At 42.1% G+C, this 20,086-nt stretch overlaps 1 protein-coding gene across 1 annotated transcript in view; it reads right to left on the bottom strand.

The window, feature by feature from the left end:
- NRK (Nik related kinase) overlaps positions 1–20,086 on the bottom strand; it is a 511,622-nt gene that overhangs the window by 128,572 nt on the left and 362,964 nt on the right. Inside the window, exons 18-19 of the mRNA XM_063937359.1 lie at positions 9,512–9,576; positions 4,446–4,537 (exon numbers count right to left, since the gene is read on the bottom strand). Of these exons, the coding sequence (XP_063793429.1) occupies positions 4,446–4,537; positions 9,512–9,576 (157 nt within the window). The remainder of the gene's footprint in view (positions 1–4,445; positions 4,538–9,511; positions 9,577–20,086) is intronic.

Raw genomic sequence — 20,086 nt, 5'->3', positions numbered from 1 at the left:
AGTTAATAGGAAGAGAACCTACAGCACTTTTTATGGTCTATCCACTATAGTTTCTGTAATATTGCTGATGACCTAAGTTCAGAAATCCCAGTGGACAAAAAAATTCCTATGTGCCAGTGGGAGATGTGTAAGATGGAAAGCACTTCAATGAAATGCTAGCATTGTAGCCTTAATAATAGGAAAGAATTATGTTTATATAAAGACAATGAACAAGTTAAAATGTACGAGTTCTGGGACTTAACAGAAATCCCCCGGAAGCCTCTTTAATTCAGCATTTTTTCACTGTAAATCTGTTTATCTCGTAGCAAAGGCAGCAATCGTGTGAGGCGAGTTCTATTGATTTGCAAACATCAATTATTTTTAAACCGTATCCATTTGCTGGAAACGTACAGTATATTACTTTGTGCTAAATTGGATCTTTTAAGTATTCTTAGCAACTGAAACAAAGTTAAAATCATTCCAGTGCTGGTTTATCCTTAAATGAGCAGTGACCTAACAGGCTAACATGGTTTGATAGTGTGCACTATAGTATTATACTATTACAGTGTAGCCCCAGAGCTAGGTGCACAGTGGTATTAAGTTTAGAAAACGATGGAGATGTCTGTGCTATCTCTGGCATTATACCTTTAATAAATAGCAAAGTTACTTAATTGTTTTATAATCTTGTAGAAAAACAACTTATTGCAGAATTCAGGACTTTATAAAATTGAATAAATAGGCCCCAAAGTAGCTTCTGGCTTGAGAAAAACCCATACATTCTGTACCTGTTGGTGAGGCACCATCAAGATTTATCTTACATCATGACTAGCCTTTCTCATCAAGTGGTTGTGCACTTTGAAATTACTTTGAAATTACCAGTTCTATTTAATATCTGTTATTAGTGCCTACAATGATCTTGTACCTGCAGAACCAATGCCAAGTGCTTTGCCTATGCTGTAAACAATCATTCGCTGGTACTTGGCTGCCACCTTGACTTAAAGGATGTACTAAGCCAGGCATGTCCAAACTCTAACTGCAAAACTGTGTCAGGGCATGCTGGGATATGTAGTTTCACAACAGGTGGAGGGCCGCAGTTTGGGCATGCCTGTACTAAGCAGTGAAAAGAGTGGAGAAGTAAGCCAGTGGAGATATTGCCAATGGCAACCAATCAGCTGCTCTGTATAATTTTATAGTATGCAAATTATAAAGGTTACTTCAATTCTGATTGGCTCACTTCTCCACTCTTTTCTCTGCTTAGTCCCACCCCTAAGTCAGGGGTGGGTTGGGTACACAATTTTAAAGATTTTAAATCTGCCCCACCTGCAGTGCAGAATGGTTTTGCCCAGGTGCACATTTACTTTCTATTTCTTACTTATTCCCAAATCAGAATCAGGCCCTAAAAGCACTAGCTAAATGTACCATAACACTGAATGGCACTAAGAACTAAGGGAGTTATTCAGAGTTGTTAGCAAACCAAAAAAGTTAGCAATTGGGAAAAACCATGTTGCACTGCAGGTGGGGCAGATGTAACATGGCAGAGAGATTTAGATTTGGGTGGATTATATAGTTTCTGTGCACGGTAAATACTGGCTGCTTTATTTTTACACTGCAATTTAGATTTCAGATTGAACCCACCCCACCGAAATCTAACTCTCTGTGCACATGTTACATCTGCCCCACCAGCAGTGCACATGGTTTTGCACATTTGCTAACTTTTTTGGTTTCCTAATAACCCCCTAAATGCACTAGCTAAATATGGCAACTATATAGGAATAATAAATACTGTTTTTCTGCATAACACAGATAACTTCACTGCAGAGAAACGCAGACAGGTGCATACAACAGATAATTGCAATCTGCCAAATGGTTATGGCACATGTACTTTGCACAATGGAGTAATGCTGACAGGTAACACATTTTCAGCATAGATACAGATAACTGCACTGCAGAAAAATGTTAGCCAAATCTCCTAAATAGCACAGATTATTTAAACAGTAAAGAGATACTGGACAGATCCTCTAAATTGCCTAGATTAGTTGCACTGTGGAGCAGAGATGGCCTGAGTCTCTGTAACAGCCCTGCAGAGTGCACTCAATCTCTACAAAGGAGTGAGGTCACAGCTCACAGGGGTGCAGCATGACCCCATGTCTCTGTATGCCAGGTGACCAAGCAGAGCACTGGGAGGTGGAGCTTCTTGGCCAGCTCCTGTCTCCATGGTTGTGTCTATGTTACCTTCGTGATCAGGACCTGGAAGTGACATAACGAGAGGGCAGGAGAGAACTTCCGCCCTTACAGCACCTAAATGATTTGTCCGTTCTCCGTTCATTTGAGGTTATTTTTTTTTTTTTATGCACTATTGGAACCTCGCGGACTCGCTTCGCTCGCCACGCTTTGGGCTCGGTGTCTCGCTACGCTTCGCTCGCCACAGGTTACTATTCCAAATAGTTTGTGTCATGGACCCAGGGGGTTATGGGAAAGGTCCTCTCCAGTTTCCCTTCTTGGAGAGGACCTTTCCCATAAGCCCCTAGGTCCATGTCACAAACTATTTGGAATAGAAACCTGTGGCGAGCGAAGCGAGACACCGAGCCCGAAGCGTGGCGAGCGTCCAATGGTGCATCGAAAAAACAAAATAACCTCAAACGAACGGAGAACAGAGAAAATATTTAGGTGCTGTAAGGGCGGAAGTTATCTACTGCCCTCTCATTATGTCACTTCCAGGTCCTGATCACGAAGGGAGCATAGACACAACCATGTAAACGCAGCCAGCATTTACAATGCATGCAAAACTAATACAGTACATGTAGTTGCATTGCAACATGGTTTGTTCCATTCACAATGTTACTTCCTTTTTGCTCCCACCTCAGCCCCATCATTTACATCTCTCTGGTTTTAAAATATAGGCAATTGTACATCACACAATTGTATTTTGAAAATAGAACTATTTTACAAAGCATCATATTTTATTCTTCATTGATATCTATGTAAATGCAAAAATTCCGCAATGATTTTTCATGAGTCAAACTAATTTAGAACAGCATAAAAGGTGGGGGATACTTTAAAAAATGCAGAGTATTCAAAAAGTTAAGAAGCTCCTGAAAACAGCTTACATTTTTATGCTGCCCCTGCAAAAGTTACATAATTCATTTAATTTAATTTTTTTTACTTAAAGAATAAACTCATCTGCTTGCTAATATAGTTCTTTCCCCTTTAAAATAGCGTGAATTGTAAGTCATATGACACATGCACCGCTTTAGGGCACAGTGGTAACCAATTGCATTAACGTATTACTTCATCTGCCATGTGCCACTCCATTTGAATGGCAGCCACTGAAGCTATGTCACTTTTAATTGCAATATTGGACTTGGAGATTTAAGTGCATTGTCACTTCCAAATGAAATCACTTGAAGTGCACTGCTTTGTCTAAGCTGCCATTCATCCTCTAGGCTCAGCCTTGCAGTTTTGCAGCTATCTATTAGAGAAGGGACAAAATAGCTCAAATAAAACGTGCTCCTATTGTGAGATGTGTTTTCAATTCCATCACTAGCTCACACATACTGAATGGGAGGACTAGGAGTAGAGATGGACTTTGCATCGCAATGGTTTGCAACCATCAATGTTTTTGTTGCAATGGCAGTGGTTTTACCATTCAATTGCGGCATTCCAATGTTTGCTGTCATTGAATGGTAAACGTTTGATGGTGTTGCGATGGTCCCGCCCCAAGTCCCATCCCCAGCCGGCCACGCTGCAGAGGCTTTGCGTATGCGCATCCGCACGGCAGATATTTGCACATGCGAAAACTGTACTTTTTTTGGCACTGCACAAATCACATTAATTTTTTATCTACTTAATTCTTTTGATGCGATGGTCAGTTACCATTGCATCAAAAGATTTGATACAGTAGCAGATGCCCAGCCATCATTTGATGGTGCGCATCTGTTGTACATCCCTAACTGGGAGAGCACAACAAGTTCCTGCCACTATTAGATATGGTGGAGGGGGAAGCGGAATGTATCAAACCTTCTACAGAGGACAGGGGGTGATGCTGCGCATAGCAAGTAGCTATCATTTTATTGAATGTGCTTTAGAAACAATAGCTACTGTAAAAGCTGAGAAATTGATGTGGGCAACGTTTCCACCTGTCCTTGTAGATATACAGTATCTCCCCCATGAAGACTATGTAGTTGGATTAGCCTTGCCTCAGGATACCTCCTCCACATGTGTGAGAATACGTTCCACCTGCTTTCATTTTCAGCTCCTCCCCTTATGAGGTTAATGACAGTGGATAGGTTTGAAGTATACACACTTGACTTGCCCTATGGTTGTTATTAGTTACACTATGAAATGCAAATGATATTTTATGCATATACAGTATGCCAAAACAAAATCAGCTGTTTATTGTTATTAATATATATTACTTTACATGCTGGATCATGCAAGTGAGATTAATAGACGAGTAAAGCAGTCACCTGGCTTTAATCTGCTGCTCTGACTGACATTTCCAGTGGTGCTGATACTTTTTGTCTCTTCGGGCTGTTCTTTGGACTGCAGAAGGAAACCACTAGTGGATAAAACATACACACAAGGTTAGTATAGGGGTAATTACACTCTGCAAAATGAGTGATTGGTCTGTTACTAGACATGTTTTCTCTCTGTGCCTGTGTCAGGGTCCTGCTACCATGACCAGTCACACTGCTTGTCCCTATTTTTATGCCTAAAGAAAGCGCCACCTGTGGGTTGGGCATTTGTAAAGAACCCCCTCCCTCACTCTCCTACCCTCCACATCTATAACCTTATTAACTAAGTTTATATGCATAGTACAGAATATGATTTATTGTGTATGCTGGCCTAGTGCTGTAGTTCTTGAAATGTACTATACCGTTTGCATCTGTATTGTGTTTTAGCTGTGCTGTTGTCACGTCTCGGAGCCTTACCGTACGATCGGAGCAGCAGCGGTTACCGCTCAGGTGTCTAGCGGGCAGCTGCGGTGCTGGGCTGCTGTGATGGGTCCGTGTGTGGCCGTGAGGCGATGCTGTGGCGGGTCCGCTCGTAGTAGCCGGAGGCTGCTGCAGCGGGCTTGCTGGCACTAGGGAGCAGCTTCCGGAGAGGCCAGGGGGAGTTCTGGTGGTAAACACTAAAATGTGTCTGCTGCACAGGGGCGGCCATGTTGGAGACCAAAGCTTGTACCTATTGTACATGCACATTCTGTCCAGCCAATCCAGGGAGATCTCTACTCTTAAAAGGGAGCTGGTTCAGGTTATGAGTGCCAGTGCTTCAAGGTACTACTTAGGTGTAGGATCTCCAGCCCTGTGCTCCCAGGTTACTTTGGTGCCTTGGTTACTCTCCAGCTTTGCTCTGCCTCGGTCTTTCTGATTGCAGCAGTCCCGCCGTCCCTAACTTGATATCATCTGAGAGGGGCGTACTCGGTAATCTTGATTCTTCAAGGATCTTGGTCGTCGACAGTTACCGTGCTCTTCAGCCTCGTTATCCAAGCCACAGCTTACCGTTCACAGTCCTTTATCTTCAAGTGTTCTTCAGCCTCGTTATCCAAGCCACAGCTCACCGTTCACAGTCCTTTATCTTCAAGTGTTCTTCAGCCTCGTTATCCAAGCCACAGCTCACCATTCACAGTCCTTTATCTTCAAGTGTTCTTCAGCCTCGTTATCCAAGCCACAGGTCATCGTTCACAGTCCACTTCCATTGCTCCTGACCCATGAGTAGGAATTACATCCAGCCACCTCGTCTTCTTCCCTCGCAAGTGTCTGCTTCCTCAGGCAAACCTCAGTCGCTGGATCCTCATTTCCAGCCGAGCGTGACAGCTGTGACATGGTACTTATGTGTGTAATGTCTGTCTATGTTTTTGCTTCTTTATGTCAATAAAGATTGCTTTTTCAATCAAAATTTGACAAGAAACACACATGCCCACACTCAATTTAAAGGATCACTAACTTGGAGGCATCTAAATACAAATTAAAGTAACAAAACATTAGTAACAAAAATATATTTCTAAAAGAAAATTATCACAGCTGATCCAGGTATAAGTCCACTTTAACTTTTTTAAAAATGCCAGTCTATGTCCATTCATAGGGCCGGAGACAGCTTGCGAGACGGCCGGAGCTCCGAGACTCCGGCTGAACTCGTACGTTTTTTTTAAAGCAGCAAACATTTGATTGTTCTTATATATCTTTCCGTACTTATGTAGCTGTTCCGCTATTTATAAACATTATTTTTACTAAAATAATGTGAAAAAGGGAGTTCTCACACCTTTTTCATATTATATTAGTATCACCTAAATGTCCTAAAGGGCAATTGGAGAAGAATTCACAAATTATTTACTGCATATGTGCTGCAGCCATTTTAGGAGTGATTTTTTGTTTGCCCCGGATGCAGCACGCGTCGCGGGACTCCTGAAAGATGAGAATCAAAGCAATGTGTGTGCAGTGTGAGATCCCCTGGACCCAGGGGCCTGTGTGCACCACACACATGTGACATTGCACCCATATAGAAACATATATATTGGTAGATGCTCAATTAGCTTAGTGATATCATTCAGGTGCTCGAAAGGGAGGGGTATTTCTAAGCAAGAAAAAAAGGCATTTGTTTCCCTCAGCACCCTGAATGATAACCGTAACCAGATATAAATTCCACATAATAATAGCCACACCCTGCACCTAGATATAGCGCTAGGGACCCCAAATATACAGAGACACCTTGATGCGGCTTTGGGGCATATTCACACATTTGCGCAAATATGTGTAACGAAGATCTCTGAATTCTATTATTATGTGGAATTTATATCTGGTTACGGTTATCATTCAGGGTGCTGGGGGAAACAAATGCCTTTTTTACCCATATAGAAACGCCTATGGGTCATGGTGTAAACACAATACATCATGTAAAACGTGTTGCTTACAATAGTAAAAACCACACTGTGCTAAAAAGAGCATACACATGACAACACACATACCTAAAGAAAAGTGTTATTTTGTAAATTTAAAAAAACAAATTTATTTAATTAGGCATGCATCACACTAAACAGCATTCCCTGCATCACTATAAACACCATCAGCTGCCTGTGAGATTGCAGTTATTGGCTTGACCATCAGTATTTACACAGCCTGCATAGCTCTCTAGCTACTCAGCCTGTGTGATTGAAGATTTGGAAATTCGTGCTGCGATCAACTAGTACACACCTATGGGGGAGTGTATTTTAGCTTAGCAGGGCTGCGATCGCTTGTGCAGCCCTGCTAAGCTAAAAAAAATTCAAGTAAAACTAGACCAGCCCTGGACATACCCTGTGCGACAATTTCTGCGATGCTGGAGCCGGCTTTGACGTCAGACATCCACCCTCCGTTCTTCTGGACACGCCTGCGTTTTCCTTACCACTCCCCAAAAACGCCAGCCAACGGTCCGGATCCGCCCAGCGACCGCTTTTCTCGTAAAACGCAACGTAACGGGCAACGTCGCACATGCACAGTGCGGCCGCCGTGCAAGCGCATTCCGGACCCGTTCGCACTGCAGCGCCAAACCGCTGCGTGCGAACGGGTCGGAATGACCCCCAATATGTTTTGTATATATTGCAAATACAATGCCCATGACACACCCATTACACGCCCTGATGCTGAATAAGAACACATGGGCCCTCATTCCAAGTTGATTGCTCGCTAGCTACTTTTTGCAGCCGTGCAAACGTATAGTCGCCGCCCACGGGGGAGTGTATTTTCGCTTTGCAAGTGTGTGATCGCATGTGCAGCCGAGCGTTCCGAAAAAGTTTTTTGCAGTTTCTGAGTAGGTCTGAACTTACTCAGCCCTTGCGATCACTTCAGCCTGAATTGACGTCAGACACTTGCCCTGCAAACGTCTGGACACGCCTGCGTTTTCCCTACCACTCCCAGAAAATGGTCAGTTGATACCCATCCAAGCGATGATGCATCTAGCCCATGTGTTATATCAGAGTGGTGTTCCTTGTTGCATTTTTATTAGGAAATTTATGTCCAAGTAATGACAAAATGTAGTTCTTCATATGGTTAATGTTGATGGATAATGCTGATTCCTTACATATTCTGTTGAAATGTCAGACTATATAATTATTTCGTCTCTGCTAGGTTACTTATATTTTTAAAATTAGTTTTAGACAGGTTTGTTGTATTTGAAAACATTTTGTAGTACGTTATGTGGGGTATTTTTATTTTTGCATTGTAATCTTCCCTGTTACATCTGGCAGCTCTATTGCAATGCCTTGTTGACACTGGCAAGAGCATTTAGCATAGTTATTCTGACTATTGGTTGCAAGGGTCAGCAGCTATAGCAATGTACTGTAGCTACAGGGATTTTTCTGGTAAGTAGAATCAACAACAAATGTACTGTATACATGTATTATCTATTATCCAGGATGCCTAGCACTTTGGTTTATGCGGATAAAGTGGGTTTCTGTCATTTGGAGCACCATGACTAATGTTCTAGATATTTCCGCTCCTAATTATTTAGCAATGCTTTTTACAATCACTAAATTGGTAGATGTTCCGTGATCATATCAGTGTTACTGAACATCAGCAATTGCTCACTTCTCTGTCTCCATGTGAGTGCATTGTTAAAAAAACAGAAGCGTTTTTTCATTTATTTTTTCATTGGAAAGAATTCAGCCTCCCCCCCCCCCCACCATATCGTATTTATTACACCTGCCTATCTGTTGGTTTCAGCGTACTCCGTATACATTATACACACACTGGTGATCTTTTTTTGCCCCTTCACCACAACTTTTATTATGTGCATATGTCTTGATGATTTTGGAGGGCTTTAGGTGAGATGCTTATGGGAGCTCTCTCCCCAATATCTCCTGGAGAATCCATTCTGTGAGGGGAAGGTTCAGCCAAATCTGGGAAGAAAAGGTCAGCCCACAGTCTTGTGACAAATGGAATTCTGGAACCATTGCATATTAAGGGGCCTTTTAGGTCAGGGATGTCAAGGTGGCAAAGGGGAAGCCATACGATTCTCCTATTAGATCCAAGCCCTTAGTCTAGGTTATTTTACTAAGCTGAGTGAATGTAGCACACACTTCTGTCTTCAATAAAAAAAAAAATAGATGCCTGTTACATGGATTTTTTAAAAACAAGCAATCTTATTTTTATGTTTAGTTCCGATTGGATAATGGACATGAATAATTCAAATTTGAACCTTTTTAAAATGGTAGATAAGAATACATTTACTTATAAACAACTGTGTAGTATTAAATATCTCTTTAGCTCCTTTGATGCTAGTAATTTTGCTGCAAGGCTAAATGATATGCTTCTAGCCTGTCCGTTTTAGCCAAGCATGTGTGTGTGTGTGTAGGGTTATGCAGTAATGACTAACCCACTGCACAACATTTTTTTTCCCCTTTCTTCTATTTCCTGGTTTTTTTTTAGACAGTTAAACTATAATTTCATATTTTTGTAATGCAAAGACAGTAACGTGCAATTATGTTTCCAGACTTGTGCGTCTGGTTGTCCTTGTGACCCAGCCTGGAAGTGTAATGTGATCTGTTGCATCATCTTACCCTGATGGACTTCTTTGGTGGCCTCGACTATCCTTATAAAACTTCGATGTGGTTCTCTCTGGAACCTGAAAGATGAAGACAAAATTGTAATCCATGCCTGTCATCAGTCTTGTGTGACTGATCATTTCTGCTAGCCAATAGATTACAGTAAGGGTTTTACAGACTGGAAAATATTGAGAAAGAAAGCAGAGTGGCATAAAAAAGGCTTGACATCAGTTTAACATTGTACTTCACATTGTAACTAAGCCTATGAAAATGCTTTTTTCAATCATTTTTAATGTTAAAGTTCATAAATAGCAGACATGACAATCATTTCAAGTTATAAACTGTTTCAAAGTTTAAAGTAACCTTATTATAGACCTTGCTATATATCTGCCCCTTTTAATCAACTATAATAAGCTCTAAAATACAGTGCCCTTTTATTATGCCCTTTAAACCTGCATTTATTTTTTATTCAAGGTTTGTGAAGTAGCTTTATATAATATGATATACTATATATTCAATCTATAATTCAATCCATCTCCAGCGTGAGCTGATAGAGGAATAATATGTTATATGAATGTGGGTTATACATGCATCCGATTTGTTATCCCTGGCAACAACACGGTTAATAACGTCGGCTTTCAATATGCTTCATTTATTTTTCTTGAGACATAAAAAGCTGTACTTCATATCTATGAAATTAGGATATGTGGATGGCGTTTACAGAACAGCCTCTGTTCCTCTGCAAGTCTCCGCTCTAGTTTGTTTGTAGAGTTCTGAAGTTCTAATAGGTTTGAAAACATCATTTGCAATGCTTGGCTGAATTTTAGAGATACTTAGACACTGTCAAAAAGATTTATTCCCGTGTTTAGTCAGGCTAAGAAAATACACTAACTTTTTCTAACATAACATTAGCAATTGAATTTTTGTCTTTTTTTTTTCTTTCTTAAACATCTAGGGCATCAATAAAATATCTGCCAAATGAATTTAACCTCTTTTTAAAAATTCAATAAAAAGCTTTATACAGGTAGAATGGGATGGTATCAGGGTCCGGCTCTTGGGACAACAGCAGTCAGAAGACTGGCAGCGGCATCCCAATGGTCAGAATCCCGACACCTTTTAGTTAAGTATGTTAACCCTACCCCACTAACCCTCACCCATACAGCCTTACCCTAACCATACCCCCTTAGTGTCTTACCCGAACCCTCCCTTATTAGTGCCTAACCCCAAACCCCTCCGCAGCCTTTCCCTAACCTCCCCCCACCCGCAGCCTAACCCTCCCACTAGTGCCTAAATCTAACCTCTCCCCCTGCAGCCTAACCCTTACCTTCCCCATCATACGTAGGATTGGGATGCCGACAGTCGGGATGCTGGCACTGTATTGTAAGTGATGTCGGCGTCGGTATTCTGACCAATGTTGGGACTCCAGCATTGGTATTCTGACATCCCGACAGCCAGTATGCTAACCAGATCTCGGTAGAATATATACATAGAATCACAAGAAGCGATTCAATTGTTCTCCCTCTCCCCTTCACCTGTGCCCACCCGGTGGCAGCTATACAATAGTTTCTGCCGATAGGCACGCTAAACTCTTCTATGCTCGCCGCCCCCCTGTGCGGGCCAGTAGAAATTTGCGAAAAGTGTTCGGTTTGGGCATCCAAACAGCACTTTTTGCATCCCACTAGCACTTTAGTTGAGTTTATCCATTTTCTGCAGCTAAACCCGGCACTTTTGGATGAGATCAGCTTGATTAAACAATGGGCGCCCAAACAATTGCATACCACCCCAACTAAAGTTACTGGGGTAATTTTTAGCGCCTATTAAGCAACTGAATTGCCCCCACAGAGTTCCTATACTGCAGCCCACAAAGGCTGTAGCAGAAACAGTTCTCGGTAGATGGCTTCTCTTGGTGTATAACACTGTAAATGCACATGTTGCACACACAGAGCTCATTCAGAGCCAATGGCAAATTTGTTCTGCGGATACCTCTTGCTGTTTTTTGCCCGGCAGAGTTACTCAGAGGCACATCTCAGCCACATCTCTACTGTGTCGGTGTAAGTAGCCACAGGAAAGTCCTACATAGGAAAGTGTTCTGAAGGCATGTGCAAAGGTTGTCTACTTTTGATTTCTTGCACCATTTTTGCAAATGGATGAATAGGAATACTTACACCAGTTTTATAATCACTACGTCGACACTGCCTATGATGGAGCCCCTCTGCCAGCACCAGTATGCCAACATTAAAATTAGAGATGTGCACCGGAAATTTTTCGGGTTTTGTGTTTTGGTTTTGGATTTGGTTCTGCGGCCGTGTTTTGGGTTCGGACACGTTTTAGCAAAACCTCCCTGAAATTTTTTTGTCGGATTCGGGTGTGTTTTGGATTCGGGTGTTTTTTTTCAAAAAACCCTTAAAAACAGCTTAAATCATGGAATTTGGGGGTAATTTTGATCCTATAGTATTATTAACCTCAATAACCACAATTTCCACTCATTTCCAGTCTATTCTGAACACCTCACACCTCACAATACAATTTTTAGTCCTAAAATTTGCACTGAGGTCGCTGGATGACTAAGAAAAGCGACCCAAGAGGACGATACAAACACCTGGCCCATCTAGGAGTGGCGCTGCAGTGTCAGACAGGATGGCACTTAAGAAAATTGGCCCCAAACAGCACATGATGCAAAGAAAAGAGAAAAAGAGGTGCACTGTGGTCGCTGGACGGCTAAGCTAAGCAACACAAACACCTCAATATCACAGGAATTATTCATTCTAATCAATGGTATTATTGGTCCAAATCACTGGAAGAAAATGACAAAATCACTGGAATTATTCGTTCTAATCAATGGTATTATTGGTCCAAATCAGTGGAAGAAAATGACAAAATCACTGGAATTATTCGTTCTAATCAATGGTATTATTGGTCCAAATCACTGGAAGAAAATGACAAAATCACTGGAATTATTCGTAAACATTTGTAGAAAGTCGCTGCTTTCTGATTACAGAAATGCTCAGATATTCCTGCGAATCCACAATCCCTTCCCAGAGGAAAAAGAAATTGAGAAACCGTTGTTTGAGAACGTTTGTTCTCTTTCCCTTACAAAGGAACAAACCACTTTCCAAGAAGACTGACGGTTTTGGGATTATGGAGACATAATGTTTTTGAATATAAATCCTAAAGCAGGTGGTGTATTAGAGCAAAAGAGTGCAAGAGACCAGCCATGCAGTTTCTGAAATATTATGACAAAATGTTACTGTATTTCATAAGCACTCATTCCTAACTCTACTAAGTACTGTTTGGTATACTGTATTTGGCTTCCATGAGGTAGTTGTCCATTATTTCAGCTTCCATTGACCTTTTTGAAAGCGGTAGAAGTTATCGATTCTTTTTTTTTAATTTTTATTTTCCCCTATTTTTTATTTTCTCCTGCATAGCCCAGTAAAATGTTGCAATGTTAAGTGTTGACTTGTGCCTTCTGGGGGTCCACTTCTTCACCAAACCCAGCCAAATCTCATCCTAACCCTCTGTTCCACGTTCTCTATGTACCCCATCTGTGTCACCCATGTCTGTCTACCCCTCTCCTTTAGATTGTAAGCTCTCACGAGCAGGGCCCTCTTCCCTCATGTGCTTATCCTTTGTCTTACTTTAATAATCTTCAACTGTACCACATCCAGCAGTCTTCTGCCACCTGATACTTATTCCAGTGTCATCTGCTGATGTAACTATGTGTGTTTACCCTGTACTTGTCCTATACTGTCATCAACTGTAAGTTGCTGTTTTCCTGTTTGATTATTTATGTACTCTGTAATTGGGCGCTGCACAACCCTTGTGGCGCCATATAAATAAAGGATAATAATAATAATAATAATAATAATAATAATAATATAGGGTGTATAATCCCCAGGTGTATCTCACACATCACACAGTACAGTATATAGTGTGTATAATCCCCAGGTGTATCTCACACATCGCTCAGTACAGATTACAGGATGTATAATCACCAGGTGTATAACACAAGTCGCACGGTATAGTATACATACTGGTCACAACAATGCAGCAGATATTGAGCACTGATCAGGATACTAGAAGTGACACAGAGCTGCAAGATAGAGCAATGGCCTACTGTACTGTACTATAAATGTATATTGCTGGTCACCAAAATGCTGCACTGTCCTACTATATACTGCTCACAATAATGCAGCACAGATATGGAATGGATACTTGCAGTGACACAGAGCTGCAAGATACAGCAATGAAAAAAAAAAAGGGGGGGGGGGTTTAACCAAGGTGAAATCAGGAGCAAGAAGGGCTGCTGTGCTAATTTTGAGCGGCTGCTACACAAACAGGTCTAGTCAATCCTGTATATCTAGAAACAACATATAACAAACAAAATAGCAGCGCTACAATCAACAATTTAAATATAAATTAAACAGAGCAATCCAAATCGGTTGGAACATATGGAGATGAATGGACTGAAAATGGAAAGGTACCAAAATATTTAATGGCATAAGAAAATAAGAATGCACAACAATGCTGATACAATGAATTAAAAATAGATATTAAAATCAATAACCGGGATCACCAAGGGGCTACTAAGGTGAGTGTCCGTTCCTTAATTAGTGTGGACTTCAGATGAATAAGATCAGAATAAACAGTAGAACTGGTGGCACAGTCCTGATGGTGATAGTTACCACAATGATTACCGCTGTAGGGAAGGAGTCCTCTGGATAGCGTCCCTTTATATGTGTGGAATCTCTGGGATCCTAAGTCCTCACCAGGTAAGTCCGTTCCACACTAATTAAGGAACGGACACTCACCTCAGTAGCCCCTTGGTGATCCTGGTTATTGATTTTAATATTTATTTTTAATTCATTGTATCAGCATTGTTGTGCATTCTTATTTTCTTATGCCATTAAATATTAAGATACAGCAATGGCCTACTGTACACAACTATATACTGTTGGGTCACCAAAATGCTGCACTGTAATACTATATATACTGCTCACAAAAATGCAGCACAGATATGGAATGGATACTTGCAGTGACACAGAGCTGCAAGATACAGCAATGGCCTACTGTACACAACTATATACTGTTGGGTCACCAAAATGCTGCACTGTAATACTATATATACTGCTCACAAAAATGCAGCACAGATATGGAATGGATACTTGCAGTGACACAGAGCTGCAAGATACAGCAATGGCCTACTGTACTGTACTACTATAAGTATAATTATATACTGGTGGTCCCCAGTCCCCACAATAAAGCACACTGAGCACAGATATTTTCAGCACACTGAGCACAGATATGGAGCGTTTTCAGGCAGAGAACGTAGATATTTGCAGCACACTGAGCACAGATATTTGCAGCACACTGAGCACAGATATTTGCAGCACACTGAGCACAGATTACGGAGCTCTTCAGGGAGAGAATGCTGCCACGTCCTCTCCGTTCAATCTCCAATGCACGAGTGAAAATGGCGGTGACGCGCGGCTCTTTATATAGAATACGAATCTCGCGAGAATCCAACAGCAGGATGATGACGTTCGGGCGCGTTCGGGTTAACTGAGCAAGGCGGGAAGATCCGAGGCTGCCTCGGAACCGTGTAAAATGGGTGAAGTTCGGGGGGGTTCGGATCTCAGAGAACCGAACCCGCTCATCTCTAATTAAAATGCATACTTGAAACATTTGAACAGTGTTGCTATATAACTATACAAATGCTATAAATGCAGTATGTTTAAAGCTACACTAGTGACACCCTTAAAATACTTTAAGTAGCATTTTAACATTGTCGACATACTGTACTGGTAGCTGCAACATGGTTCCAACATAATGACTGTAGTACAGTCACATACAGTAGCAGCAGTCATCTCTTAATGCAAATGACAATCAACTTTTCTTGCCGAGCAATCTGTGGTCGACCTGAATGCGCTTCTCAGTTAGCCCCACAATTGGCCGGTCATGCTTCACAAAAAATTCCAACAAGAAAAAAAATGTCATTGGTTTCAATAAATTCTAATACTGTAAATGCTAGAAAATTTCTTCTCGTAGATGAGATGAAATAGTAACATAGTAACATGGGCCCTCATTCCGAGTTGTTCGCTAGCTGCTTTTAGTAGCAGTGCAAACGCTAAGCCGCCGCCCTCTGGGAGTGTATCTTAGCTTAGCAGAAGTGCGAGCGAAAGGATCGCAGCGCTGCTTCAAAAGAAGATTGTGCAGTGTCAGAGTAGCTGCAGACCTACTCCTACCTTGCGATCACTTCAGACTATTTAGTTCCTGTTTTGACGTCACAAAGACACCCTGTGTTCGGCCAGCCACTGCCCCGTTTCACCAGCCACTCCTGCGTTTTTTATCTGGCACGCCTGCGTTTTTTCACACACTCCCCGAAAATGGCCAGTTACCACCCAGAAACACCCACTTCCTGTCAATCACTCACCAATCAGCAGTGCGACTGAAAAGCGTCGCTAGAACTTGTGTAAAACTGCATCGGCATTTTGTGAAAGTACGATGCGCGTGCGCAGTACGCCCCATACGCATGCGCAGAATTGCCAATTTTTTGCCTGATCGCTGCACTGCGAAAAACGGCAGCTAGCGATCAACTCGGAATGACCCCCATAGTTAGTGAGGTTGAAAAAAGACAAATTGTCCATCGAGTTCAACCTGAATTATATTATATTTCCTATTCTATTCTGCTTAATATCTTTTTCCTTAAAAATGTATCTAACCCATTTTTTAATGTGTGAAAAGTCCATGGGTTGGGTTCTTAAACGGGGTTTTGGGTGCCCTAACCAGGATTTAAGATGGGTTTAGCCGCTGTATGTGGCCAAAGCCTGTCTGTTTGGGCATGACCAGCTCAATAATTAATGGTCACCTGGAACAATTGATTTGCTGCGTCAGACGACCCTTTTATTATCACGGTGTCCAAAAGAACTGAATACTCTCCAATATGGTTCTTACACTGTCTATGCATATTATTTATACTTTTTTAGACAGTATTAATACAGTATACATGTGTGTTCCATGCATCTAAACAATTATAATAATAGGTTTTTGGAAACAAATACATTTTATAGTTTATCCCCTTCTATAAACATAACAGAATGTTGGCGCCTGGTATCAAATACCCTCTTTGTTTGTGTCAAAGTCGAAAAAAATTGTAATGCATACACCATGTACTAACCCCATACACATGCCCGCTGCGCGTGCACTTGTTCCGCCGTGCGTGCACATATCCGCAATTTGCGGAAGATCGCTCCCGCGTTCCTGCGCGTGGTATGGGTATTTACGGCGGGGTTTGTGAGCGCATAGAGGGTTATCAGAACATTACATATTTAACCCAAATAGTGCACATTTTACACATAGCCACCCCGCACCACATCAGCAAGTATCATCAGTTTAAATGATTCCAGGGCTAAGGGATTCGCCTTTGCATGATAGGAAGGGACAGACTAAGGTTAGAAGGTGATGTCTAGTATCCAGCTGTAGGGTATTTTAAGGGTAACATTCCGGTGTTGGTTAGAGAAAGATCGCATGTTCCAGCGTATAGTTATGTGCAGAAGTAGAATATAGATATAAACTGTATTTACTGTATATTATGTATGCAGCGGGAATCCAGAGGATACCACCCCCAAGAGCAGTTGAGAAAGACATCGCCCACCTTTTCAAATCAACCTATGACCTCTCCTGTAATGTAAAGATGCATCTCTGTGTCCAATGGACAATGAGATTACAGTGACCATTATATTGTGTATGGAAGTTGTGTATAAAAAGCCTGTTACTGCCTGGCTGGTCAGAAGACTCTGAACGCTTTCTACCTGATAAGCGGAGGACTGGTCCAGGTTGCGCAAGTGAACATTCTCACGTATGTACCTTGACTGTAGCCATTATTCTGTTGTAGATTTATCCTGTTAGCCTGTAGTGTATAATTTGTACTGTTATCCCTTTTGAAATAATCCACTGTGGCCTTAGAACCCTGTGGTTCACTACATATCGGTGTTGTGTCCTCATTTCCCTGCTAGGGTTTAAAGCGTATTTAACTGTATAAGGTTTAAGAGTATATTGATAAGGTGTACGCACTGCGGGTACTTTATACCGTCAGCGATACTTAAGGTTTAAGGTATAACATCGTTGCAGTGCTTTGCTGCATAAATGTTAGGTTCCTGGTGCTCAGAACAAGGGAGATGTTATAAAGCGAGTCCAGAGCACCAGGACGTAATGCTGGGAAAGGGGAATGGAAAGGGAATAGCCCCTGGCGCCCTATCTCCGTTGTCTCGCCCGTGCCGTCAGTACACTCTTGCGAGACTATGGTTGCTTGAGCCCATGGCAGCCGCGTTTGAAGGGCGGATTATGTCTGCCCAACTTCGATGCCCCCTCAGGTCTTAATGAGAGACAAAGAGTGAACCGAGACAGGGTGATAACAAGGGGCCCTCTGACTAAACAACAAGGCCAGGGGCTACTAACAAACCTAAAACCAAAGTATGTGCAGCTTGGCCGCCAAAGGAAAAGAACAACAAAGGAAATGCTGACCACACGCCGACACAATACTTTTGTGTACCGGCGGTGACAACATAAGCAGAACCCTCTGCAAAACACCAGTGACAGAAATAATAAGGGAATACAGCGGCCTAGGCCGACGGACGCGGCAATGCCGCTACTCACGGAACCGGTACGAATACTGGCAAACGGACAGGAACTCCCAATGCTGCTAACACAGACTCTCAGAACTGGAGGACAGGCAGAATCCCAAACGACAGACCGGTGGACACCAAGAAGCCAGAAACTTGACCAGGCACAGGCAAAGGCACTGGACCTCAGGACAGGAACGCCTCACGGCAGGACACGGGATCAGACATAGGAATCGACACATGGACTGACACAGGAATCGACACAGGAAGCTCAGGAACTAGCAGGAACCAAGCTCAGAACTCAAGCAGACTGGATACCCAGAAATATCACCAGCATCTGTGAATTGCAGTCAGCCAGCATATAACAGAGGCCTAATTAATAATCTCATGCAGCTGCCCTGTTGCATGACTCCAAACTGACAAGATGCAATTAGCAGCCAGGTGAGGCTGAACACATGGGAACAAGCTGCAATTACACAGACCCACCAGCGGCAGCAGACAAGAGTATTCTAAAACATAGCAACAGGAAATCCTGGCATGCAAGACAACTTTATAAACATAAAATAGGAATGAACCACTACCTGTGGTTCATAACAGTATCCCCTCCTTAAGGGTGAGCTCCGAGCACCCCATGACACCCACGGGGAACATGAACAGAAGTATAACATAAAATACATAACCAAAATGCAAAAATGGAAATGAGCCACAGCCGTGGCTCATAACAATAAAGGTTTAAAGTGTAATCATATCATTACATCGTATCACTAACAAGGTTTAAAGGTTATCAATTGAGTGTGCGCGAGCTGTGTGTACTTTGTACCCCCAGCGCGGCGCGTGTACGCTAAGTACGTACGCGGTACGGGACTCTGTACGCAAATAGCGTACAAAGTGCATAGCGTGTGTATTAAGTCTAGCGGCCGCAGCGGCTCAATGGTAAAAGTGTGCTTAGAGGTATAGCTTTATGGTTTAAGATAATATCGACATTATCAATTGGGGGCATCGTCCGGTTTTTCCTCATACCCACAACCTAGCAGGTTAAAGCAGACTTCATCGATCAGCAAAGGGCAGAAGGGTATCCAGGTATCCTACGTAAGCCTTTTCCTGGTCGTAGAATGCACTGATAAATCCTACCTCAATTGCTGATATGATGGTGTCTGCTCTGCATGGTTTGTAGGGATGCTGGTGGGATCCGTAAGGTAAGAACGCAAAGCTATTTTTAAAGTCTGTAAATTTCTGTTTGGCGCCAAATGCGCACACAACACATGCATACACCTGTATATTGTACTTTGCATATCTGCTCGCATTGTTGCCATAAGTAGCGATTACTAGATTCATTTAGACCTGTACTGAAAAATGTGTTGCTATTTAGTTAAAATATAGAGTTAATATTTAAGGAAGTAAGTGTAAGACGCACACGCAGCGTGGCCTAGTTGTAAAGGTTTATACAGAAGAAACTGTGTGTGGTGTTAAGTGAGCGATTGTAGCTAATATCGCTTACATTTATAGAAGTGTGGGATTTGTACTACTGCGGACGTACGGTCTTTGTACACGTGTCTCGGACAAAGTACGGGACTGCGTACGCTACGTAAAGACATACGCACGTGGCGTGTTTACGCAACGTGCGTAAAGGTACGACCGCTAAGTACAAATTACACAATAGCATTGTTTAGTTTAGGCGCGAGACGGTAGCCACGCGATAATAGCACAAATTGCTCAGTGTCCAAGATTTAGTTTAAATAAATCCTTTTTTACTGTATTACCTCTGGTACTAAGGCTGTTTTATCTGAATGAAAGTTAATTTTCTGTACAGAAAAAACAAATTGTATTTGAGTGAACGAGCGTGAGTGTGCAAACAATAAAGGTTTTGTGGACCCAGGGAATTCGGGATCCCGTAGGAGACCACACCAGGTGAGTGGACACTTGGTGGCGTGAGAGTGGCTTGCTCACGTTAACATTGATTAAAGTACAA

The sequence above is a fragment of the Pseudophryne corroboree genome, chromosome 8, assembly GCF_028390025.1.
Source record: "Pseudophryne corroboree isolate aPseCor3 chromosome 8, aPseCor3.hap2, whole genome shotgun sequence".
Lineage (NCBI taxonomy): Eukaryota > Metazoa > Chordata > Amphibia > Anura > Myobatrachidae > Pseudophryne > Pseudophryne corroboree.
The sequence above is the reverse complement of the archived record's forward strand: the minus strand, read 5'-3'. Positions and strand labels throughout refer to the sequence as shown.